The sequence below is a fragment of the Talpa occidentalis genome, unplaced genomic scaffold, assembly GCF_014898055.3.
Source record: "Talpa occidentalis isolate TD23 unplaced genomic scaffold, MPIMG_talOcc4v2.1 talOcc4.7, whole genome shotgun sequence".
NCBI lineage: Eukaryota > Metazoa > Chordata > Mammalia > Eulipotyphla > Talpidae > Talpa > Talpa occidentalis.
This window is the reverse complement of record NW_023605083.1, coordinates 15,433,074-15,459,282: the sequence shown is the minus strand read 5'-3', so window position 1 is coordinate 15,459,282 and position 26,209 is coordinate 15,433,074. Positions and strand designations below refer to the sequence as shown.

General features: G+C 35.2%; 1 protein-coding gene across 7 annotated transcripts in view; it reads right to left on the bottom strand.

Moving 5' to 3' along the window:
* NFIB (nuclear factor I B) overlaps positions 1 to 26,209 on the bottom strand; it is a 233,137-nt gene that overhangs the window by 84,214 nt on the left and 122,714 nt on the right. For all 7 annotated transcript variants that reach the window (XM_037494564.2, XM_054689684.1, XM_037494563.2 and 4 more), the window contains exon 3: positions 15,050 to 15,103. In XM_037494564.2, coding sequence (XP_037350461.2) covers positions 15,050 to 15,103 — 54 coding nt within the window. The remainder of the gene's footprint in view (positions 1 to 15,049; positions 15,104 to 26,209) is intronic.

Genomic DNA, 26,209 nt, shown 5'->3' with positions numbered 1-26,209 from the left:
TATGCTGATTCCCAAATAATTGAAAACAGAACTAACTTATGATTCAGAGATTTCACTTCTGGGTATTTTTGAGGAAAACTGAAACACCAAATCAAAAAAGATATGTCTTCCTTGTTCACTGGAGCATTGTTTACAATAGCCAGGATATAAAAAACAATCTACTTGTCCAATAATGAATGAATCAACAAAGAAATCATGAGATAGATAGTGAAATATTATTCAATCAACAAAAAAGAATGAAATATTGTCATGTGATGGTAAGAACCTCAGAGTCTCATGTTAAATGAAATAAGCCAGAGAAAGACAAATATTGTATGATTCTCTCTCCTACAGATGAGTACAAACAACAACAAAAAAACAAGTTCATGGATATAGAGACAAATTGACAGATTGTTGGTTGCAGCAGTGAGAGTTGGAAAATGGAAGAACTGGGTCAAAAGACTAAAAAAAATAATAAAACAAAAATGTAACCTGGAAAAAAAATAGTCACAAAAAGACAAATACCTATATGAGATATCTAGGTTGTCATACTCAAAGAAACAAAGTGGAATGGTGGTTGGAAAGAGAGGAGTTGTTGCTTAATGGGTATAGAATTTCATTTTGCAAGATGAAAAACATTATGGAGATTGGTTGCACAACATTGTGACTATACTTAATGTTACTGAATATACTTAATTATACTTAAAAATCATTAAGAGGGTAAATTAATGTTATGAATTAATGCTATAATTAAAAAAAATGTAACCTAAATTTTGGACTCAGGTAGTTGTTAGTAAATTCTGTTTATAAATATTCAAGAATTTCTTTTTACGATTGACATTTATGTCTATAATCTTTTACTTTGGCATAACTACTTAATTTATTACTATTCTCTTATTAGTCCATATCTAATAGCTACAACTAGAGGTATATATCTGAAGAGTCTCCTTTCCCTTATGCTTCATATTTTCTCACAAAGAGCATACATACTGTTTGGATTGTTTTCTTTCTACTTACAGGGTAGTCAGTCCGATGTTAGAGTTTGGCCTAAGAAAATCATATGGCTTTTCTTAGCTAAAACTCAAGGTCTCAATATAGGTTGAGAGTGAGGGCTTGAGGAATGACATAATTGAATCTGAATTCCTATATTATGACTTACTAGCTGTATAACTTTGGGTAAATTATCTAACTTCAATATCAATAAAAATTACAATAACAATAATGATAAAAATAACAGTGTTCATTACTTACTGAGCATCTCCACCAGATTCTGTGATAATCACTTTAAGCCCTTCTTCAGTTCAATTTCCTAATCTGCTCCAATTTTTATGAATGACTTTGAATAGCTAATCTCTTTAATCTCCCAATTCCAATTTGTAAATGTAAATAATAATAATACCAAATGCACAGATTTGAAATAAATATTAAATAATAAAGTGCTTTTAAAATGTTTAGGAATCAATAAATACTTATTGTTAATGGCAATAATTGTAATACTAGTAAAAGTAATAACTGATAAGATCAGTTCCTAACTAATTTCCAATGGCTGCTTATACCATTTATATAAAATTCAAGAAATTATTTCTAATTTATTATGACTGAAATCTGATCAGAGGTCATGTGAATATGGGAGTAAAGAATGGGATAGATTTTAAGTAGTTAAAGGAAACTTCTGAGCTTGATAGAAATGCTTATTATCTAGATTTTGATGATGGGCTTATTTGTATACATATATATCAAAACTCATCTAATAAGTGTACATATATATCTAATTACAATGGATGTAGATACACAATTTATTATGCATCAATTATAACTCAGTAAAGCTAAGGAAAAAAAATTCCTTGTGTAAATGATTTTAATCAGTAGTTTTCAATTTTCAAAAGTAATAATGTTTCCACATCACAAAAAGAAAAGTGAATTAGAAACATCTAGTATAAAAAGTAAAAAAAAAGGAAGTTAACTACTATCATTCTTGTAATTTTTGCAACTTCTAGAAATTTACCTTACTTGATCCCCCATTCACGATTAGGTAAACTCTAGCAATATTAGAATACACTCAATATGTATGAGTAAACAAATGTGTAATGTGTAAAAACAGCAACAGAACTCCTCTACTAATTTTCATCAGATTGGAAGAAGAGAAAATTGAAGACTCACTTTCTCAATCAGTAATTATATTAGAGCGTTACAATTTTCAGTCATATATAGCCTACAAAATCCATCATCAGACCATGCAACAGAAGGTTAGGAGTTCAGAACATCTCCCAAAAGTCATGTCTAAGGGACAGTTGACCTACAGGGTAGAAGAGCCTCATCCTAACCATCTCAGTGAAATGCCCTGCCTTTCCTCATCAAGGTCAGATTCTGAGATGGTAATGGTCATCAGTGCAAAATAAGTTACAATTTAGTTAGTCTAATATTAAAACTAAGCCTCTATTTCAAAAATCTTAACAATGCCTCTGGTCAGGCACTGTCTTAGATTAGGTTTACAAAAAGAATTCCACCCTCACCCAATGGCATTCAGAATCCACTATGCAAAAAAGACACTAAATATTGATAAAAAAAAAAAAAAAGTGGTAACTGCTATTACTGTAAACAGTGCTACAGAGAGGAGCTGGGAAATCTCACCAAGGAGGGGGTCACAAAGGGCAGGCATTCTTAGCAGAGAAACAATGTGGGCAAAGACACAAAGAAGCTGCACACGGCTAAGGTTAAGGTTACATCAAGGCTCATGCAGGCAGTGGTAGGGAGAGTGGGACCATCTTCCCAGGGGTCCTGTGAGATGCCATGCTAAGGATTAGTCTAGGGGGAGGACCTCTGATACATACAGGGAGGGGAATTAAGTAATCAGCTTTGTATATTATGGAGATCACCATGGGCCTCTAATGGATATATCAGCAGGACTAAGACCTAAGGCAAAAATACCAGCAACAGAGATTAAGAAAAATTATTAAAATAAACTAGGTGTTTTAGTTAAACAGACAAAGTGCAAATATCTTTCAAAATAGTATTGCATTGAGATTCTGCACCAAGTATCTTCTTTTAAAAATGTTTTGCTTTCTTCATGTTATAAGAGCAATCCCACAAGTGGCCATTCCTTTCCCCTCTGTTCTCCTTTCCAAATACTCTCTCTATAATTCATAGGTACTCCTTCACCTGTCAACACTATGTAAGGTTGCAGAATTCATGTGGGTTATTTTTGGGTATCAGCTAGGACATAATAAGTACAAAATAATAGAGCCCTTGACTGTGTCCTGATGATTAGCATCATCTTCTAATCCTTGATTACTCATTTAGAAAATATTGTTCTGCTTAGAAAGTAGTTCAATCCAGAAAATGACTGCAATTGAAAATACCAAATTTTGAAACTAATATTCCACTGTATTTCAAAAAGTGCCACATAATAAACAATGGGGACAGCATCTTACAATACATGTCACTTTCTGTCACACCAATTGTGTCATTAACAAGTGCACAAGATTATTTTAATGGTGAGAAAATCAAATCTGAAGTAAAGTGAGTTTCCTATCTTCTCCTAGAACAACATGACACACGCATATGCTCAAGATAGGGAGTTGGGGGGGAGGTATTGCTATCGAAATGAAGATTTAGAAATATCTCAGTGAATGGAAGTATTCCTCTAGTTCTATTATAAAAAAAAAGTACAAGGACCTGAAAACCAGCATAATAAAACACCCAAAAAGATTTGTGACAATTTTGAAAACAAAATCTCGTTTTTTCCTTTAAATTCTTCCACCATCAATGACATTATTCTGCAAAAGTCAACAAAATTACCAAACAACAGTATTTCTTTACATTATTTGATACTTTAATATTCTTTTATTGTTAATGGGAGAAAAAAGAAGAGATTTTAGTAGACTTGCCTAATAACTTTAAATCACATTCTTCATTCCTATGAGGTAGAAATAGATTAAAACCTGGGTAGCAGCTAGCTACATATTTACTTTGTATTTTATTCTTCCTGCAATATATTACTATAAAATTGTTCTCTCTAAGCATGATACTCAGCTATACAAGTGGGTGTCCCTTGGGTGCCTTTGTACAGGACAATGCATCCAGCAAGCTTAGCTTCTGCAGAGTTCAATGATTTTAACTAGCCTGGAGCAAGTCCACTATATTGGTGATACAGAACAATTCCAGCTTTCCAGCTGTGAGGAGGAAAATGCTTTGCATTATTAAATTGTAGCCATATGCTGCAAAAGCAGACCCTGTAGGTGCAGAGAGAGAAAAGAATTTAAATTAAGAAGAAACTTCAGATGCAGATGGTTTTTGTAAAAAACAAAACAAAACAAAACAAAACCGAGGTACTTGAATGTAAGAACCATCACAAAAACTGTCCAGGGCAGTGGGTACAGTTACAAGCTAAGCTTCAAGTGGTGATGACTGAGACCTCTTTTCACATGGGGGACTGTCATCTACTCTGTGAGGAATCTAGAGAGAGATTCCACAAGGAGAGAAAACTACAGTACAGCAAAATCTATTGAAATGTAACTATTTAGATGCAAGGTGTCTTGAAGGTTTTCTGCAACTGGATGCAGTATAAAATAAGTGCCTGTATGGATGTACTAAAATTTCACCTGACTCTATGTTACCTGTTGACATTTCAGATACTACCAGTTCCTGAAATAGTTACAAAGTGAGGATAAACAAAAGCTAAAGGTAACTCAAGAACTAGTCCTTTCTCTTCTGGCTTTGTGGAAGGAAATAAATGATTGTGTTTAAATTGAACTTATGTCTATGAGGGTCCTTGAGTTGAACAAATGCAAAGCACATGCACCTCCAGGCAAGATGGAGTAGAAGAGGAGACGGGATACTGAGCTCCAATCATTTAGAGTAAAGGAATGACCTCTTTCATCAGCACTCTGATCACACAACATGGTGTGCCTCCGCTAACATCTCTCCCCAGATGCATTCCCATTGAGGCAGAAACGGGTCACTCAAGATCACCCCCATCATCTCTCAACTCTGTTCACTGCCTTTTGTCCCAGCAGCTGTTACAAATGTGCCACACAACCTAAGTGCCACAAGACCCAGATTCATTCCCACTAAAGCACCTCAACACAAAGATTGCTCCTTTATGGCAGCATGCACTTACACACACTGGGGCCAAACATAGACAAAGCCAAACTTTTCTGATTTTATCACAAGGCAATTCACCACAAAAATTTTGTATTAATTATCAGAGGCTGGGGATCAGGAGCAAGGTGAAATGTACTAACACTGTAATGTTAACAGTGTTAACACTATTGGCTTAAGGTTTTGACCTATGAAAAAGGAGAATTTGCCAGTAACTAATTGGGACCTTGGGCAAATCACTTAACCTCTTTGTCGTAAGTGTCTTCATAAGTGGAGAAGTTGAACTAAGAGTCTATCAACACTGGCATCCTATGTTTTCTTGAATAATGTTTCTGAGATCACGTCAAACAAAGAAAAAAGATACTGGATTATAGTAGTAAATTACTCATTAAAAATAACTTGGAGACACAGATGTGTAAACAAAGGTATACAATATAAAGCAGCAGTTATTACAGAGACAGGGATAATCAGTCCTGCCTGAGAGAATCTGACAAGATGCATGAAAAACATTTATAAAGTGGATATGACAGTCCTGGTAGATAGAAGAGCTTATCACATGGAAGAAAGGGAAAGAAGGGAACTTGATACACTTGGTTTCTGATGCTGAGCAGTATTTAAAGCCATCACTTACGACATGGATATATAAGTATTGATGGCCAGGAGATTTTAAGAAAATCAGGTTTATGTTTTATAAGGTGTATCTGTACATAGCATTGAGGAATAAAAGAGTGTGGAATGAACATAAGTAATTACATGGCTTTGGCACAATTTTAGACAAAACATAATGTCCAGAGTCCAAATAAGGGTAATTGAAACTGAGAGATTGGGGGTGAGGGTTATCCTACAAACCTTTAAAAGTAAAGAAATCAATGTGGAGGATGAGAAATAAGAAAGAACTCATGAGCTACTCTAACCAAGGATGTCTGGGTAGATTCTGGTGGCCCTAAGATATCTTACACAGCAGGTCCCTAAATCTCATGTAATACAATGCTATTTCATTACCGAATCTCATTTAATACAATGCTATTTCATTATAATATAATGTTGATGAAGGGGGAAAGAATCCCACTAGACACTGAATGAAAAGCAATTATTAGTGGACCTGGCTTTGTTATATGTCCTTTTGCTTAGAGTCACAAATTCTAAGAACCTATCAATGATCTCAAGTGAGGACTTAATATACAAAGAAAAATCTCAAGTCTGGTAGGAAAAAAATAAACTGAATTTTGAAAATGTTAAATTTGAATTATCTATGGGGCATATAGAGGAACAGGTCCAAAAAGTAGCTTGGGCATATAAAACATTAAGTGTGAGATCTGTTCCAAACTGATATCCAACAGATATCTGTTCATATCCAGAGATAACAAAAAGTAAACATAATTAAAATTAACAATCAGAGTGAAAACAGAAAACTAAAGACAAAAATCAGGTTAAGAAGAAAGAAGTTACCATAAGCAACTGAAAGAAAACATAATGATTCCTAGATTAGCAGGAAAAGGTCCATTTCCAAAAGCACTAGAAGAAAAACAAATATAAACAAATTGAACTATATCAAACTAAAAAGCTTCTGCACAGCAAAACAATGGACAGAATGATGAGGCAATCTTCAGAATGGGAGAAAATAGCCCCTCTGATAAGGGGCTAATTTCCCAAATATGTAAGGAAGTCCTACAACTTAATAGCAAAAAATAAAACCAACAGAAAACCACCAACTAATAGCTTTATTACATAATGGGCAAGGATCTGAATGGCATTTCCTCCAATGCAAATCTATAAATGGCCAACAGGTATATGTAAAAAGGCCCAATGTGATTAATGATCAGTAAATACAAATCAAAATCAAGATGAAATATCACTTTATACTCATCAAGAGGGTTATTCTCAACAAAACAAAAGACAAGTGTCGTGGTGGATATGGAAAAATTGGAGTTCTGGTGCACTGTTGCTGGGTACACAAAATGGTGCCAATTCTATGGAAAAGAGTATGGAAGCTCCTCAAAAAATTCTAAAATTAAAATTAATATATGATCCACAATTATGATTCTAGGTACTTATCATAAAGAAACTGAAAACACTAACTTGAAAAGATATGTGAACCCCAATGTTATTGTAATATTAGCCAAGATACACAGGATATAGAAAAAAAATGTAAATGCACACTGACAGATGAATAGTTAAAAAAATGTGATATATGCATACAGTGTAATACTATTCATCCATTACATTAAAAAAAGTGAAATCTTATAATATGCAACAAAATGGATGAACTTTGAGGGCATTATGCTAAGTGAAACAGTCATGGAAAGAAACACTACATGATTCCACTTATATGCAGTGTCTATACTTTATAGCAAGGTTTCAGGATGTGGAATGGTGATTTCCAGGGCTGGGGGAAGGGTAACAGGGAGTTACTAATCAACAGGCATTAAATTGTAGTTAAGCAACATGAATAAACTCTGGAGATTTGCTGTATTACATTGCAAGTATGGTCAATAATAATATATTGTACACTTAAAACTTTGTTAAGAGCATGGAGCTTCTATTAAGTGTTTTACCACAGTAATGTTTTTTAAAAAAAATAGAGCAAGGGGGAAATTTTAAGTAGAGCATGATCAGATGAATCAATTAACGCTCAAGAATGGGAGCAGGAGTAATATAGAAAGGAGCACTGGATTCAGATTAGAAAAAATTCATAAATTTAATGAGTATTATTTGGGGGGAGCAGAAGTCTAGCTGCAGGAGAAGTCAAGGGAATTTGAGTCTTTTGTGTCATGTCATGAAAAAGAAGAAAGAGATGGGATAATTAGTTGAAAGTATTAGCTTAAGGAGGGTCAAAATGTACACTTTTTTAAACAAAAAAAAAGTTGGTGGGGCAGTAATAGGATCAAGAAGATTAAGGGACACAGGATCTTTCAATGAGACAGAAAAGTTGGTGACTTCAGAAAACTGGCACACTATGGAAAGGCAAGTGGGAAAAAATTTATACAATGTTAATACAAGGGACTAAGATATAAGTGCTTCCAAAGGAAAACCACAATCTCTAATGATACATTTATACTGTTTCTCAATTACTATTAAAAACTATGTAACAAAATTTTACTCCACATTTTCTAAGATGCCAGAGGAAGGGCTTAGCACACCATTGACTATCTAAAAGCTACAATTTTATTTCATCCAACACTGAAAACATGTTCCTCCTTTACACATTCTCTAACATTCTATTCTAATGCATCTTATCTTGATTTGTAACTTTGTCTATGTCATCTTAAGTCTTTTGAGTACAGTGTAGAAATACAAGTTTCTAGTTTGGTTCCACATCAAATATTTTCTGCAGGAAGTCATCTTGATTGGCCCAGTTAGATAAGAAAGTAGGATAAAAAAATCTTCTTTTTGACCAAATCCTGCTATTTGCCAGATCTGTTCTCCTGCCTATAAATTACTGCATTGAGTTCCTGAGAAGTTGGCCAGCTTGCTCATGCTTCTCATTGCCCTCATGATCATTGTAAAACATGGAGCCTTAATTCGGGGGGAAATTTTTAATTCCAAAGTTTAGGTTCTTTCCACTACCCTATGCCTCTTTCAATGGTTGGAAACAGTATTTCACAACTGTTTGAAGTGAATTCCCATGACACTTGAATCATAGCACTAAGATTTAGTATCTCTCTCTCTCTCTCACGCACACACACACGCACACACATATGTACATATATTTATATTTAACATATAAAAAATGGATTCAGCAAAGTTCATGTATAATGCACTATTTCCCCCCCACAGCATGTAGCCTCGTGCCATGCACACAACAGATGCTCATTAAATATCTGTCACCTAAAAAAATCCACTTATTGACCTTTTGGGGCTGTGTACTATTCTAGGTGTATAGAATGGTGTATATTCCCAACTCCCCCAAGGAGGAAATGGCTATCTCTGCTCTTTCAGAGCAGACTCAACCGACTCCTGGAATGTAACATTAAATTCTGAACTCAGCAAGCAGTGGGCATTCAATTAATATTATTTGTTGCCCACTGCGTCTGGGTGAGGGGAGGTATATGGGGGCAGGAGGAATCCTACATTTCATGACCTTATAAAATATTCCTAGTACACCCCCACTCCCAGTTAATATTACAAGTAATCAAGCTGGAACCATTATCAAGAGTGAGTATGGGGCCTCCCCTGGTGGCACAGGCGGTTGAGCGCAGCGCTGTGAAGTTGTCCGCAGCCTCTGAAGAGCTGATTCGATCCTGGCCAGCGGCGAGGGTCCCACATAGCACGGCAGACCTCTCCTGTCTCGCCCGCTGCTCCCCTCAGCAGTGTATTTCGTCAGTCTGCCTGTTCTGTTCCCCGCTCTGTCTCTGGTGAGTCCTCTCACCCTCCCGTGCATCTGGCCTGTACCCCAGTTCTTGTATAAAAAATAAATAAATCTTAAAAAAATAAAATAAATAAGTAAACTGTATTACAAAAAAAAAAAAAAAAAAGAGTGAGTATGGTTCCAACTACTAAGTAGATCAACCTCTGAAGAATGGATTAGCCACATGTACCCATAACACAGTCTATAAAAATACATACTGGAAGGCCATGCATCCTCTGGTTTTTAAAGAATAATTTGCAAGGAAAACATTTTCCTCATCCCCTCCTCCGTCACTCTAAATTCTACCCTTAATTTGAGAATTTAAGAAGTATATGAAGTCTTCAAAAAAGTTAGAGGGTAAAGAAGAAAAATGTTCTGAAACAAAATCTGTTTTTAAAAAAATCCTTTGATTTTTAGCACTGACTCACACAGACCTCATTCTCAAATTACTTAAAAGCTTTACCTAAGACGTCAGGTCTTACCACAGTTAACCAATCCTTTTACTGTCTTTCTATTTATACTTTCATGAATAGAAAGTCTGTTTATAGTCTGTTGCATATTATCTAGTGCCAAAGTTTAAAATTACTCCTAAGTATCATGAAGAAGTGTGCTTCTCCTACTAAAAACTTCTTGATTCTGGTGGATACAATAAATGAGGATACAAGGAAAAAGTGGATATGAACTTATTGAGGAGTGGATGGGCTATGTTAAAAAAAAATCAGAGTAACTTTTCTTTGACTTTGAACACCATATTCTAAGGAAAAATCTGCTCCATGAGGTCTTTTAGGGTCTATGCAGATTTATCTGCCTTCATGTGCAAATAGCAAAGAGAAATGTTTTATTTCTATAACTATTAGAAAGTATTAAATTTGTCCCAAATTCTAAGTTTGGAAAAAAATCAAACTGAAAAGTCAAGGAAATATATGCCCTACTGATCCCAACATTGACAACCCAAAACTGCTGATGCTGAACTAGTTTTCTTATAGCTTTTTGCTTATTTTTTTAAATGACAATCCTCTACTGACTTCACTCATAGTGTCTATAAAATAGAATTGGGGAGAGACCAACCTCAAAATTTTTATGATTTAAAGTATTTCTTAAATGCAAGATAAGCATATTACTATAGTCAAAAGATGTCTCCTGTTATACTTATTCAACTGTTTAGTAACATCTTTGTTCCAAAAAGGGTATAAGGTGTCTGATTCAAAGTATACCCAGTGCATGATCCCAATGCTTCCCAGAGGTTTGCCAGACTACCTACAACAAGCCAACCACAAAATAGCATATGCACCCTATAAAACTTGCAATAATGAAAAGTAGGATGTTAAGACTATGTCATTCTTAGGTAAGAAGACTTTGGTTAATGGTTGATAAGTTTTCAAGGCAAATTTACAAAATAATGTCCTATTATTCAGCATGCCTTTGTTACATTCCCAGCCAAGAGAAAGTTCCCCACAACACTGCAGACTTCCTATGCTACAAACTGAGACATAAGCTTCTGACAGACTAAGAGGCAAAATCAGACCCCTAGATTGCCTTGTTTTCCTTGGATTAACTAGTCTGGCATTATGGAATTAAGACTGGAAAATCTAAATGATCATAGGCCAAGGAATATAGAGACAAAACAACAAGTCAAAGTTAATTTTAAAAGATTGCAATTTGATACCACATTTGCTAAAAGTGGGAGAAGAAATAAAATCTGATCTGAATTTAAGTCCCTAAATTTATACTTTGCCTTTCTTTGGCTCATAATAAATATTTGCTATAGTTGAGAAAGGACTTTTGTAGTTCTACTCATTAGAAGGAACTAATTTAATATTTTTTGAAAAGTGAAACTGAATATAAACATATAACTCCTGATCTATCACAAATAAGGGTGAAGCACATCCTGAAAAAATGAAGTGATCTTGTACTTCTTGACCAAAATTAAATCATGTTCTTTAGTGTTATCTGACATTTAGAATATGTTAATCCTCATAAGATTATAGTGTCCATCCCTGTGATGCAACAAAGTAAAAAAAAAATAAAAATAAATCATGAATAATATAATGAATTATCATAGGGGTGATCAAAATGCTTTTTAAAAGAATAAAGTCTACTAGAATGCTTTCAAAACTAACAAATATCTCTCCTCTCAAAGAGGTGTTGCTTTTGTTTGCTTGTATTTAGTACTTTTCCTCACTAAGTACTCATCTCAATCAAGACACACAGTTTAAAAAATGATGGTTTATCTATACATAGCCATACTAGTTTCGAGAGCTTTATGGTTATCCTTCAAATGTACTTCTGAATCAGCATGGAAGAAGTCTCTATGTCTGATGTCTTAGCCAAAGCTGGAGAAAAGCCAAGCCCGGGGGACTGTTCAAATTTATGGGAAAACACATGCATCTATACTTATAGATGGCTCTGGATGGCATTCCACCCTCCTTGTCAACAGTGGGGAGCAGATTTCAAAGAGCCTTTCTCTCCAAAAGAACCTGAATTGTTCCCATCTCTTTCCAAGCTCTTAAGAAATAAACCCTGGAGTAGATGGTAGCAATTTCCATGGGCTGTACATCTCCCAATGGAAAACTACTAGTGATAAAATGTTGGCATTCATCTTTTTTTTCCCAAAAGTTTAGCTTCTCTTTCATGTAACAGTATAAGCAGCAAAGTGAATTGATTGTTTCATTGTTTATGGTACTAGAACAAATTCTTCCATAAATGAATTGTGCTGTCTAGAGATACTGAATCTAAACTTTGGTGATTTCCCATTTCAGTCAAGGCCAAAATGCACAGATAAAAAGAGACTTCTAAAAGTAAAATATGCTCTAAAATGTCAAGTCTGTTTATACTTATGAAAAGAGATTTTAATAATAGACATAATTTATCCCAATTGACTACAAATGGAAACCTTAATAACCTCTGATTTTTCACATTTCAAATTAGAAAATATTCTACATTCCTAGTGACCTGATTTATTCCAATGTATTACAGAACAAAATTCTACCTTCATCAAGCCGAATTCCTTATAATCTCTATGGTTAAGTTCATATATATAATGGTAAACAAAGCAAGCTAAAACCAAAGAAGTTTTTGAATCATCAAAGAAAATTCAAATCATGCCCATTTTGGTATTATATACATATATTTCATTTTTTAAACATTTTTTAAAAAGATTTATTTATTTATTTACTTACTTACTTACTTGTTTATTTGTTTGTTTGTTTGTTTGTTTGTTTGTTTGTTTATTTATTTGTTTGTTTATTTATGCAAGCACTGGGTACAGTGAGAAGTACGGGAGGGTAAGAGAATTCACCAGAGACAGAGGGGAGAGCAGAGCAGGCAAACTGACTAAGTACACTGCTGAGGGGAGCAGTGGGTGGCAGGAGAGGTCTGCAAGCCATGTGGGACCCTTGCCAGCGACTGGTGATCGAACCAGCGCTGCAGAGGCTGCAGGCAGCTTCGCAGTCCAGTGCTCAACCACTGTGCCACCAGGGAGGCCCTATGTATATTTCATTTTATTCTAATTCTGAAAAAAATTGGTACTCAATGTACAATCTACGTACATATAATAATCAAAAAATCATAATATGCACTTATCTACAACATTCCATTTTTAAAACATACTTTTCACAAAAGTTTGATTTCTAAGGAAAATTTAAACGGGAAAAAATTAGAGGTGTTTTACCTTGAATGTTTCTGTTCATCATATTATGCATGGATTAGATAGGAGATGCTATACTAAACGTAGCCAATGAAAATATTAACCAAGTTTCTTTACAAATATTAAAAACTATTCAGTCAAGCTCAAATAAAGGACATTTTAAGTGAGCAAAATTCTTCCTATATCTGATCAGAAATGCATTTTGAACAACAACAACATAGTTAATTTCAAATCAAGTTGTCATTTAAATGAAAGAATATATCCTTTGCTTAGTCTAACTTAGATTACTTGGTCTAACTTAGATTTTTACTTGTCAGCTCTTTTCCTACTAAAGGCCTCCTCTCCTCCATTCTTTGTGAAATAACCGAGAAACTTCCAAAACATATTTGGATACAATTCACTTTTGGTTATCATACTATGCAAAGAAAATAGTCAACAACAAGAAGAAATTTTAGTAAAGTTAAGATACTATAAGCTAATAAAATTTTCTCGACTTCAAAGTTTCTCCATAAATTTTTATTACATTCTAAATGTTGTCTTTTTGAAAAGATAACCAACATGATTCTAATCTCCCAAACCATACCAAAAATAAATTAATTTTACTGGGAAACAGATTTAAAATTGTTCAGCTTTTAAAATATTTTGTTATCAGCTTGTGCTAATAGTAAATGATTTTGCTAAAAATAAACAGCATGGATTTTAAAATATATAAATGTAAACATGTGTAAAAAATTTCATTTGAAGTATGTGCTATTTTGGTCAAACAATATAATTTTTCATAATACAGAATGTATTAGCATGTACGTGGGAAAAAAAGTTAAGTTTTCTAAGATAAAAAATAAGAACAAAATATAGGGAAGACTCAAAATTCAAAAAAATGTATTTGGTTTTGACTTTGCATTTTTATTTGCACATCTCTTTGTTTTATCTTCCTAATATTTTAAAACAACACTGATCTGACATTTTCTTGTTGCTTGGGGATGCTCCAAGTATTTCAACCTCATGTTATCAAAGCATCATAGTAAGGAAAATCAGACAATTAAAAACCTAAAACCTAGTTGACCAGAGAAATCATTATAATGTTTTTTAATCAACTTTCCAGTTTATTTTCAGTGAAAAGGCAGATAACATTATGCGGGAGGTCAAGGGCATATATGGCTGGTTTGGATTTCTTTGTTTTGTTATTTTATTCTTAGAGTACACTTTTATGAAAGTCACAAATATAATGAAAATTTTTATGATAATGAAATATCAGAAATTAGCATTTGTACTAATTTTGTCTCAGAGGAAGACACTATCGCTGATTCTACAACAAACTTCTCTATGTCTAGATTTGAATTTTGGTTCAACTTGAACCAAACCAAGTTGAAATTATAAAAGTCCATTTTCAGATCTGGAATAACTTCTGAAAATAAAGAGATACCAGTATCTGGCATACATTATACAAAAGGAAAAGTCCTACTTTCATTACTTCCTGAATTCTGGGAATCCAATAAAAACCTTATGGAACAAAAACCTGTTTTTAAAAGTGTTTCATGGAAAATATAACCAACCAGCACTACAACCTCCCTTTTAAAGTAATGAGATTTGATAAACTATAATGAGAGTAAGGAAGTAAAAAAAAGAAAATTTTACTTTTCCTGGTGAGCTTTAAAAGAAAGGTGAAAAGGTTTTTTGGCTTTTCAAACAGCAAGGACTTTTAGCAATGGAAAGATACACAACTGAAATACATGCATATTGGTTTTCAAAGAAACATCAACAAGAATTAAAACGTTGTTGATTGGGAAAATACTGATGACGTGAATATAGAAGTATTTGCCACTGTGAAGGCCTAAACAGAATCACATCTTGTCCCGATTGTACCTGCCTGCCAGAACAAAATAGGCAGCTGACCAATTATGGGATGTTTATCTATACAGTGGCACCTTTGTTCTCCAACAATGTCAGATTGCAAACGTCCTGGAACACATATTTACCTGGAGGATTCTTGGCAGGATCATTGTGGCTTGGACTTCCTGATTGTCCAGAATCTGTAAAGAAATCACAGAAAATGTTTTCTTTTGAATTTGTTTTGAAAGAATTTCACAATCTTCAGAAGGACTTAACAATTTTTTAAAGGTACAATGATGACGCTGAGTGTTTAAATAAAGTATACTTTCCCAAGCCTTTCAATAGTGACATTTTGTTTATCAAACTAAACGAAGGCCTATACATATTTCTCAGTCATTAGTGGGGAAAAAGGAGAAATGGATAATATTGTTGGGCTAATGCGAGGCTTTTTGAAACAAGAGGTGTGGTTACAAAGCCACTGAAGGTGATCTGACAGCTGGACCTGCTCAAGGCAACGTGAAATATAACATACCCGTCCACTAAAAATACAATCTGAGTATAATTAAAAAAAAAAAACCTGAAAATGCTTTTATTCAATAAGCAGAATACACAGAAATTAAGGTCCTTTTTTCCAGGATTTCATGTGCAGACACACATATCCACTCCAATAATCCCCCCAACCTACTGGATCCAGGCCCAGATTTGTCTGCATCCCATAATAGCAATCGATTTGCAAACACCAAGAAAAGCATAAATTACTAGGTAGAAACCAACATGGCTTTGTGGAGAGCAAATTGTTGGATCAATTTAATTTCCATCTGTGATAGACAGACAGACTCTGCAGATAAGGAGGAAGAGATCAATGTAGTATGTGAATTTCCTATTCCACATTATTCCTCATCAATGCTATAGAGAGGGACATGGAGGCAACACTACTGTTAGGCAACATGCCTTTCCTAACTAATCCTGCATTGTTGTGTTTTGTTCACTCCTCTTTCCCTCATGTCCCCTCTGCATTTATCTGTGTCATCTGCCCCATATTATTATACACTTACTCACAGGTTGCTTTGTAATCTTCTTTTATTGGTTCTAGTATTTAAGTTTTGTCTCCCCAACTAAATTGCATGCTCCTAAGCAGAGGCAGAGATTATGTCTACTTCTTTTGTGTCCTCCTCAGAGTGCCGTTCATGGCTGTGAATGCACTAGGCTTTCAGTAAATGCTGGAGGAATGGATGGCTCAGATTCAGCAGCCTTCTCTGCTTGCCTAGAAAAGGCAATTTTGAACTTGACGGTGAATTTCAACAAAATGTGAAGGGTGGCCACAGACAAGTCTCTACCCGGAAACCTTGGTCCCCAAGCCAAGAGAGGACTCCACTTTTATTTAAACAGAAAATTCATATGCCATTCCCCCGCCACCCTCCCCCCACCCCAAGCAGGGTTATTCTGCTCTTCCATGTAAGTGGTTAACACTCTACAATTGCTGCTTCTTCTATTACATGCAAGAACATCGTGTTAGTTTATTTCTGTATAAACTTGGTTATTTATTTCTGCCCTTTGCCTCATACCCACTAACTAGATTTTAATACCAAGATCAGAATTTTACTCCTTTATCCCATTTTCCCCAATTGTTTGTTTCTTTTTGCCCTAGAACAGTTTTCATGACATCTTATTGAATATATTTAATGATTCCCACATTATCCTCCAATTTATTTTTGAGTTTTCAAAATGAAAGTAAAGACCCTGGTGAGGAAGACTCCCCCACTCTGGCTTATGGCCGGAGGCTCCTGCCTGTGTTCAGAGAGATGGTGACTCTAAAAGCTTGTCTCGCATCCATTTTCTATTATTTATTTCTGGAATTGAGTCAAGGGTCAATGTCTTATAACTTCAGAAATCAATCTTTCTCTTTTTACATTCCTGTAAAAGATGGTACAATATTGGCCAATTTCCAGGCATGGAATATGATAGTTACATAAAAAACCAATAAATTATATAATTTTACTACAACTTCAGCTATTTCTTCCTGGAGTTCCTCTGACAGATGTCCCTCAGTACTGATAGTACATTCCAGTTTAATTCCTCAAATGACCTAATATCTTGAGGACTTCCTAGTTAGGCATATTAACATACCCACTAGCCAGTGCCTCCCTGTTTCATGTTTGCCTTCAAAAAAGTTACTTCACATTTATGAAGGTCTAGACATGCATCCTCCTGATGATACAATGTAAGGCAAGTTAAGGGTGTCATCAGAGAGGAGCTGAAGACTATATAAGACTTAGAAGATTTAGTTAAATCAATTTTAAAATGGCACAAAACTCTTTTTCAACATCTGGTTGCTAAAATTTGGTTTCCAGTAAAGAAAGAAGTCTCTTGCATTTGTATGAAAATATTCCGTTAAAACAATGGCACTCCCTGTTACCACACCACTTGGGGAACCCTATTCTTTTCTACTGCAATTTACCTTTTCCTCCCATTTCCAACAGAACAAACCAACTTCTTCAATTGAAAAAATATAATTACTTAAAAAACCACAAGCATTTGAAAGAAAGCTCAAGTAAACCTTAAATTTGAGTCAAACACTTGCTTTGAATAAGAATTCCACTTTCTAAAATGATCTGGCATTTACTGGCATACAATGGTAAATTTCCCTTCATATACCAATGTCTATACTCTCTCATGAAAAAAATCACATATCTTGGCTCTCAGAACCATAGTCTAGGGATCCCTCGGGGAGTAAGCAAGAGAACATTTACTTTTTAGACTGTAAATCCTAACATTATAATCTACTCTTAAACTCTTAAGTCACCTTATATCGGTCACTTAAATCCAACTGCTGGAAAAGGAAGTAACCAGGGAGTCACAGTTGGCAGAAAAACCAAAAAGGAACTGTTATTGTGGTTTACTTCAGAGAAGGAATTATTCAGACCACATCTAAAACCCTTCCAATTCACCACCGAGGTCAAATTACTCTATACCCAAAGGTTTTATTCAACCACTTCCATCATTTGCTCAAGCAATGGTGTGTGTGTGGGGGGGGCGTAAGGTGGCACGGGTGTGTGTACATATTTAAGAAGCTATGTAACCTTGGCTCTGCCCCTCACCAGTAGTGTGACTGTAAAATTACTTAATTCTTAGAGCCTTTGGGGTCTTGATCTTTATAATACTATCTACTTCTCTGAGCTAGTTCAAGTATTTTATATGAAGCATCAATCACTGGTCAGACATATCCTACAGAGTATATGAAAGCTGTTGTTAAACACAGGAACACCATCCCAAAAATGATTAATAAATTTAATAGACTAACTCTTAGGAAGAAAGGGAGAAAGGTACATGACTGAATTCTGTCCAGCTCAGAGCAAGTATCTAAAAATATCTGTGGTGAACCAACTGATCGAGATAAGTCTGTGCCCTCCTGAGAATTCCTGAGTAAGTTCTTTAGTCCCGATCTCCCCCAAAGGGAGAAAGGCGCTGAACTTACAAGGCTCTTAAAAGCTGGCATGCCCAACTATATGAATAGAACCAGAATACCGAAATCCATGGGGAATAAGGCTGGTAAGATTGGGATTTGTGAATCTAGAAAGGAGATTTTGAGGCAGTGGAGAAAAGAAAGGGGAACAGGTCATAAAGGCAGCATAAGTAACCAGTCTTCCTCATTTCCCCCCACATTTCATCCTTTCTTATCTCAATCAATATTTGCTGCATTGCATTGTTTGTCTTCTTCTGACTTGACTGGACATCATGTAGAACTGAAATATCTATTTTTACATACTTGTAACATTTCATATTCTTCATTCTTACTGTTTTCAAAGTATAAATTAAACATACTTCTTCTAGGGAAAAATAGAGTTAATGAAGCTATCTCTAAATTACTACTTGAACTCACACAATTCCTCCTCCCCCTAAGTATAAGATCCTGCAAAAATAAGAAAAGGTTGTCACTCCCACATGACTCTTACCAACTTTTCTTCAATATTTTCATCCATTCCCTTTTAAAAAGCAGCTATCTTCTATCCTCTTCTAATACCTCAACTTTGCTTACAGTGCGATCAGTCTTCCCTAATGACCCAACTTTATGGAAGATCCCTGGAATCATAAGTGAGCTAAATAAATTGTCCAAAGCTACATGGCAACTATTATAACTTACATGCTCCACACAGGGCACCCACTCAGGCACATTGTCTCCTGAGAAGCTATGATGCAATCGTAGAATCCAGCAAAGCCAAATGATCTTTCAGCAGATTAAGTGCTTCTGGGAACTTTACCTCCCCCTAACAGTCCTCCTATTTCTCATCATTTACCAATATATCCAGAGTCTTTAGAAATTTCAGAAATTTAAAACACCTTTTCTCTCCTTTTTACCTCAGTTGGAAATAATGTGAATCATCCTCCAAGCCTATATACTAGTTGATGCTTTCAACACTAAATCAAATTTAGTTTGGTTTCTCTCTGCTAACAAAGATAATTCTAATGCTTTACTGAGAATCTGGTAGGAGTCCAATAAAATGTTTGTTAAATATAAAAGATAATAAATAACTATCATTAATGTTTGTTACTGAGAACTAACTTTCTGGGGTGGATGAATTCAAATATCTGATATAGATGGATCATCAAAACTGTGAAGGATTTTGGTCTCTCAAATGCACATCATGAAGACATGTGGAGCACTTTCGATATTCCATCTGCATATATATGGGACAGGTTCTCCATAAATGGTTCTCAAATTTCCTTTAAAACAATGACCTTTAAAATATTGTTTTTTTAAAGAAAAATAAACATTTGAAGCCTTCTAGAAGCACAGAGGCTGGCCAAAGAGAACTTGATGTATAAATTTAAAAAAACAACAACACTGTAATAGGTGCTATGAAATAGTGTATATCAATAATGGATAATTGATTTTTCCTAAGAAGGATGAAAAAGGGCATTAAGGTAGACAAAAGACATCATAGGGAGGTGGCCTCAGGAACACAGTTTTGAAAAAAATGAACAAACCTCACATCTTTCTAGTATGTATTCCATTCTGCTACCACAATGATCTTTTTAAAATCCAAACTGATTATTTATTTCCCTGCTAAAACTTACACATGAATTCCAAATATATACAAGAAAAAATGCAAATTTCTCTATATGCCATTCAAGGCACCTTGAACTGGTCCTTATTAACACCTTGGTCATTTACATTTGATGCCCCAAGTCTTTACACATGGGGCCCCTCTTTTTTTCCTCCCTTAATCCTCCACATTGAGGTTATCCCTTTTAGATTTTGAATTACAAGAAGGCAGGAATGCTGCCCTATTTAACTGTACAGTCCTGATCTTCAGCACATTTGTCAATCTGTGAATGAATCAAATGAACAGAAAACAACTGGTCTATAAAGTACAGAAATGAGCACATGTGCACACAAACACACACACACAAGACTAAGCATGGCCCCCTGTGCAGAAATATAGATTAGAAGTCAAAGTAGGCAAATCTTTTATGGCAAGGCAAATGGATAGATGCACAGTTTCCAATGGGTCTCCTAAAGCTTAGTTCTGCCTCGCTTACTTTTCAAGGAATATTGAAAATGGAAGGGTAGATAAGAGAAATTATTTTGAGCTAGAAATTAATTTTTGGTTCTCTCCTACAAAGGGAAGAATGTCTGGTGGGGTCCAGTGTGTAATGTCTGGTGGGGTCCAGGTAGAAGACCACTAGATTGCATGCAGGAGGTCAAGAAACTTTTATATCTTTTTATAAAAACCGTATTTCTACTATAAGAAAAAAACTATTCTAGGAGTTCATTAGTCTCTGACACCATGACTAGAGTATCAACAGCAAAACCAAATTTAAGAAGCATGATTTTCATTTACGGCCATTTTGGTGCAAAGAAAGGACTGAACAGGTAATTTGTCAGGTCCCTCTGGCTCAAAAATTCTACGATTTTATAACAATATAGCTTTTATATAAAAGGATATCAGAAGAGTAAATGAAATCCACACTGTAACCTGTTAACCTACAGATAGCCTCTTGCTAGAACTAAAATTAGTCATCATGTGATAAAGGGCCCTTTGTCATATTCCTTTGACTTAAGCAGGTAAAGAAATAGCCCATTGTCATCTAAAGAATATGGAGAGGTTTTGGGTTTGTTTTTTTTTTTTTTAAGGCTTAGAATAGCCTCCTTCTTTCTCTCCAAAACATTAATTGCCAACATACGAAAATAGTATATTTTTACAAATTAAATATAGCATGCCACAAAGAATCACTTAAGAAAGAGGGGGAAAATGATTAAGAAAACAACCAAAAAACTTGAGGGAAGGGATGTGAATGCATTTTATAATAGGGAAATAAAAAGGTAAGACAAGAATATCCACCTTTTTAAAGGGAAGAGAGAGAAAATTATTCTCCTTGGGCAAATTCCCTCTCCCTCTTCCACCTCCTTCTGCTCAAAGGATTGCTGCACCTAGATCTTGCCAGTTCACTTTCCAGAATGACTGAGCCCCCTGGTGAAGGGTGAAGTTTTATATAATCACAGTTCCAATGACACAACTTGCCACATTTTCTCCAGCACAGGTAAAACACTATACAGCTTCAATTTTTTTTTTAAATGAAACTTCTTTACGCAATGGGTTTACAAGCAGTGACAGAGACTTTTACGTATTCCCTAGTTTATGTTCTCTCTCTCTCTTTTTTTTTTTTTAAAGATTTATTTTTATTTATTTATACAAGCACTGGGTACAGTCAGAAGCGCGGGAGGGTGAGAGAATTCACCAGAGCCAGAGCAGGGAGCAGAACAGGCAGAAGGACCGAAGTACACTGCTGAGGGGAGCAGCGGGCGGCAGGAGAGGTCTGCGCGCCATGTGGGACCCTCCTCAGGTGGCTGGGGAGCAGCCGGGGATTGAACCAGCGCTGCAGAGACTGTGGTCAGCTTCGCAACCCAGCGCTCAACCGCTGCGCCACCGGGGAGGCCCTACAGCTTCAATTTTAATGGAGGACTGCTTCAATTGGGGTGACATAAAACTCAAGGTTTACAATATGTTATTTTCCTCTAATATTTTATTTCCTTAATAAAATAATGCAGGGCCTCCCTGGTGGCGCAGCGGTTGAGCGCTGGGTTGAGAAGCTGCCCGCAGCGTCTGCGGCACCGGTTCGATCCCCCGGCTGCTCTGCGGCCACATGGCGTGCAGACCTCTCCTGCCGCCCGCTGCTCCCCTCAGCAGTGTACTTCGGTCCTTCTGCCTGCTCTGCTCCCCGCTCTGGCTCTGGTGAATTCTCTCACCCTCCCGTGCTTCTGACTGTACCCAGTGCTTGTATAAACAAAAACAAACAAACAAACAAATAAATGAATAAATAAGCATACCTCTATTAAAATAATAATAATAAATAAAATAAAATAAAATAAAATAAAATAATGCAAAGAAAGAAAATGGGAAAAATAGGTGTTTTCCTTATCTCTCATAAGCATGCAAATGCATGGAGAAATGCTTCTTCTGGTGTTTTTCTCTCTTCTCCTCCACCTCTCTCTCTCCACCAACCCATTCTATTTCTGTCTATTCTCAACAGGATGTTACATTTTATGTTCTGCATTTCTTTGTGAAATTTGGTTAAGAAGCAGTAACTCTGTCATTTGTCATTTGATAGTGTCCTTGACAAATTTTTGATGAATTTCAACCCTTTCACCTAGCCCCGCTCTGAGCTGGAGGCGAAATCAAACCTCGCTACTTTTTCCAGAACCAAAATAATATTTGGAAGACATGACTTCCTACATATTTTTAATCATGTTTTTTAATCCAAGTTATTTTCATTTTTCAGCCCATACCTTCAGACTTCTCTTTTTATAGTTTAACATTGATTTCTTAAAATATATGTTCAACATAGCAAAACTAGTAGTTTCAAAGGAGGCTTTTTAAAGGAGCTAAAATGACATTCCTTACAAATAAAGTAACTTAATTAACCAAAGAAAATATAGAACAAGAGAAGTTGAGTATGTAACATATCCTCTAGCTCTTATTTCTATACATTGTACTAGTTTTATCATTAAACTTTCTTCTAAAGAGTTGCCTTTTCTTTTCCCTTCTCTCTTCCATTTATTTATTTATTTATTTGTTTGTTTGTTTGTTTGTTTGTTTATGTATTGCTTAACAGGGAGATTAAGTTCAAAGCATCATGTCTCAAGGATTAAAATAAGGATTTGTTTGGGCACAAGACCAAAATTTGTCTACAAGGAATTAGCTGAAAAACATAGACCACCAAAATTTAAGACAAAAAAAAAAGTGACATAACCATAGGAAAGCAAATCAAACCTGTCCTCACCAGGGGTCCATTAACCAGCGCAAAAACCAATCCTTCTACACAAATAATGTTAAACCCGCCAACTTCTCTGACTAGAGGTTTGCACTGCTTCATTAACTAGGTACCAAAACCCCCACAAATGAAAGCAGGGATAATCGTATCTGACCTTTTTGGCCCAAGATTAAGTTCAATGACTCTCTACTGATCCAGGGATTGAGTGAACCAAAGGTCACCACCAGGATCATCTACACCCCGGCTTTCCAAGGCTTTAGCCTATAGAATGCAAAGACACCATACTGGTCATTGTCAAGATCGCTAACTTTCTACAGTGTGTTTTCAATTAAGTAAATAAAATGCGGTAATTAAATCAAGATTGCGTAATATGTTTTTGATTTGTAATCTCATTTAAATTAATTAACTGACTCAATCCTTGTTTAGTTTTTAAAACTGGCCTAGTTAGAAAAAGAGTCCCTGGGAGCAAATCCAGTTTTCTATCTTTAAAAACAAGGCAAAGCAATCTGGCATACTTAAATTAAAAAAAAAAAAAATTTTAATGCACCAGCAAAATATCAATACAGAGGCAAAGGTGTTAGTGCAAAAAAGGGAGGAGTTTTGTGGCACGACTTTAACTAAAAAAATAGTTCTCGCACTAGTGAGAACTAAACCAAAACATTATTTATTCAAAACATTTCCAATTTTATGAAGATTGCATGTTTGTTGGAAGCAAAACATTTCCAGCTGTATTTTAAGTTTCTGAAGAGAGTTGTAAGATTTATAATCTTTCATAAATGCCGGCCATATCTCATAATGTTAGATGAAAACGCCACTGCGTATTTTAAGGAACAATTTGCCAATGTGCTTTGCCACATGAAAACAATGAAGTCCTTCCAAAACCCAGCCAGATCTGGTAGGAAAAGATGAGATGAACATTTTAGCTTTCCCATCTGGGAGACATTGTGGATTACAGCTAGACTATGTAATACACTTTTTTTCCTTGGAAACCAAGAAACCTGCATTTTATGGAAAGGTATGTAGTGCAAAGAGAATGTTAATGAAATACGAATCTGGAAATGCAGACCAGAATGTCATCTAACTCAAGAACATAATCATGGAGGCAAATTGAAAAATCAGTACAAAACTTCAACATAAACCAACTGTAATGTTTATGATCCTGAATAGTCCCCTAAAAGGAAAGCATGGAAAAATAAATGTTTTTCCTCCAAAGTCCTCGATAGCACTTGTTACAATGCCAGGAATGGCGACATATTTATCTGCTTCATTTTATCCAAGGGTCTTCATGCACTATTCTAACCCTGCACATACCACATTCCTGTGTACACATGGCCCTTTTGTGCTATGTCATTGCATGCACTTTCCCAAAACTTAATACAATATTGAATATCGAGATTAAAACCAGACACAAGACCTTTCCAATATTTCATTGGCAATCTTTTGCTCAGGGAGCGAGGCATGTTTTCTCAAATCTGTCTGGAGAGCCGGCTCGCCTGGGTTCCATTCAGTAACTGCCAACCACTTGTACTCTGACCCTGAGCAAACCACTTGATGCCTGAATCAGTTTTCATCTTGCCCAATCACTGAAAACTGGATAAGGAAAAAGGCAAGAGAGTTTTTAGCCTTAGCCATTTCCAACTGGGTTAGAAAGAAGGCGGAAAAAAAAAACCTCATACCACAGTGAAAATATGCACAAGTACTTGTGGAGAAAGGCTGAGATTTTTTTTAATATACTAGAAGTTTCAATTTCTAAACTCTATCCCCCACAAAAACAAAAAAGAAAACGAAAAAAGAAAACACCCAGTCAATCCTGTTTTCAGTCTGTACTTCCTTCCCCTTGAAAACACTAACAACACAGGTAAGTAAGAAACTGGATCGGGGTCCAATTCTCCTACTAGATTGCAAAGTTCATGGGGTCCAGATATACGCTTGTCTTATCCATGTCCCAGCATAATTCCTATACAGAGTAGATGTTTAATGAACATTTGTAAAATAAAATGACCACAATTTTACAATGAACAAGAGCTTGATGCCTGAGAATGCTAAAAACAATTTCAAATCAAATCAAAAATAAATTGCCATTAACGTCAATCATAACTTTTCATTGTTTGGTTATTATCTGCACATATTCTATTCTTTAAGCGTCCACAACCTCTTTACAAATACAAATTTAGTAACAGATGCAGTCAATGACCAAAAAGTCATCTTATTTTTTCACTGCTCATTTTATCAATATAAAAATATGTTTTTACTTGAATAGATTTCATTATTTACCAAATCATTAAAATGTTTATTTATGTTTAAATCATTATATGAACTTAGATAAAATGGAATGGGTTTTTTACATATCCCATTAGTTACACATGATTAACAACTAGTCCTTGTTTTATTAAATCATGGCTCTTAAGTCTATGATGCTATATTCATAAAAAAGTATCTATTGAATCCAGAGGTACATAATAATTAAAATAATAGAGTAAGACAAAGCTAATATATTTTTATGAAGGAAAAGTAGATTTATGTGTCAGATGTTCATTACTGCTTTTGTTTATAAATAATTTTATCATAATGTAGGAGGAAAAAAAATCAGAGAAGTCACTTGATGAAACAGGAAGTTTGCTGATGTGGTAGATAATGGTATTAAATTTCCTAACAGTTCCTTGGTAAGTGATTCAAAGAATTTCTGTCCCCATGGTTTCAGGACAAAAGCTAATTTACCAGGAATAAAACTACTTGAATAATATGCGAACTAACAGGTTTTTTTTTTTTAAAGATTTATTTTTATTTTCATTTATACAAGCACTGGGTACAGTCAGAAGCGCGGGAGGGTGAGAGCATTCACCAGAGCCAGAGCGGGGAGCAGAGCAGGCAGAAGGACCGAAGTACACAGTTTTTAAAAAAGGATAAAATGAGGAAACAAAAAAGATACTAACTTACTCCTACAAATTAAAACTATGGATGAGGGGATACTAACTCACTTCAAAGACTAAAACAAATGACTAACATAATTTTGCCATTTTTTAAGGGAAGGT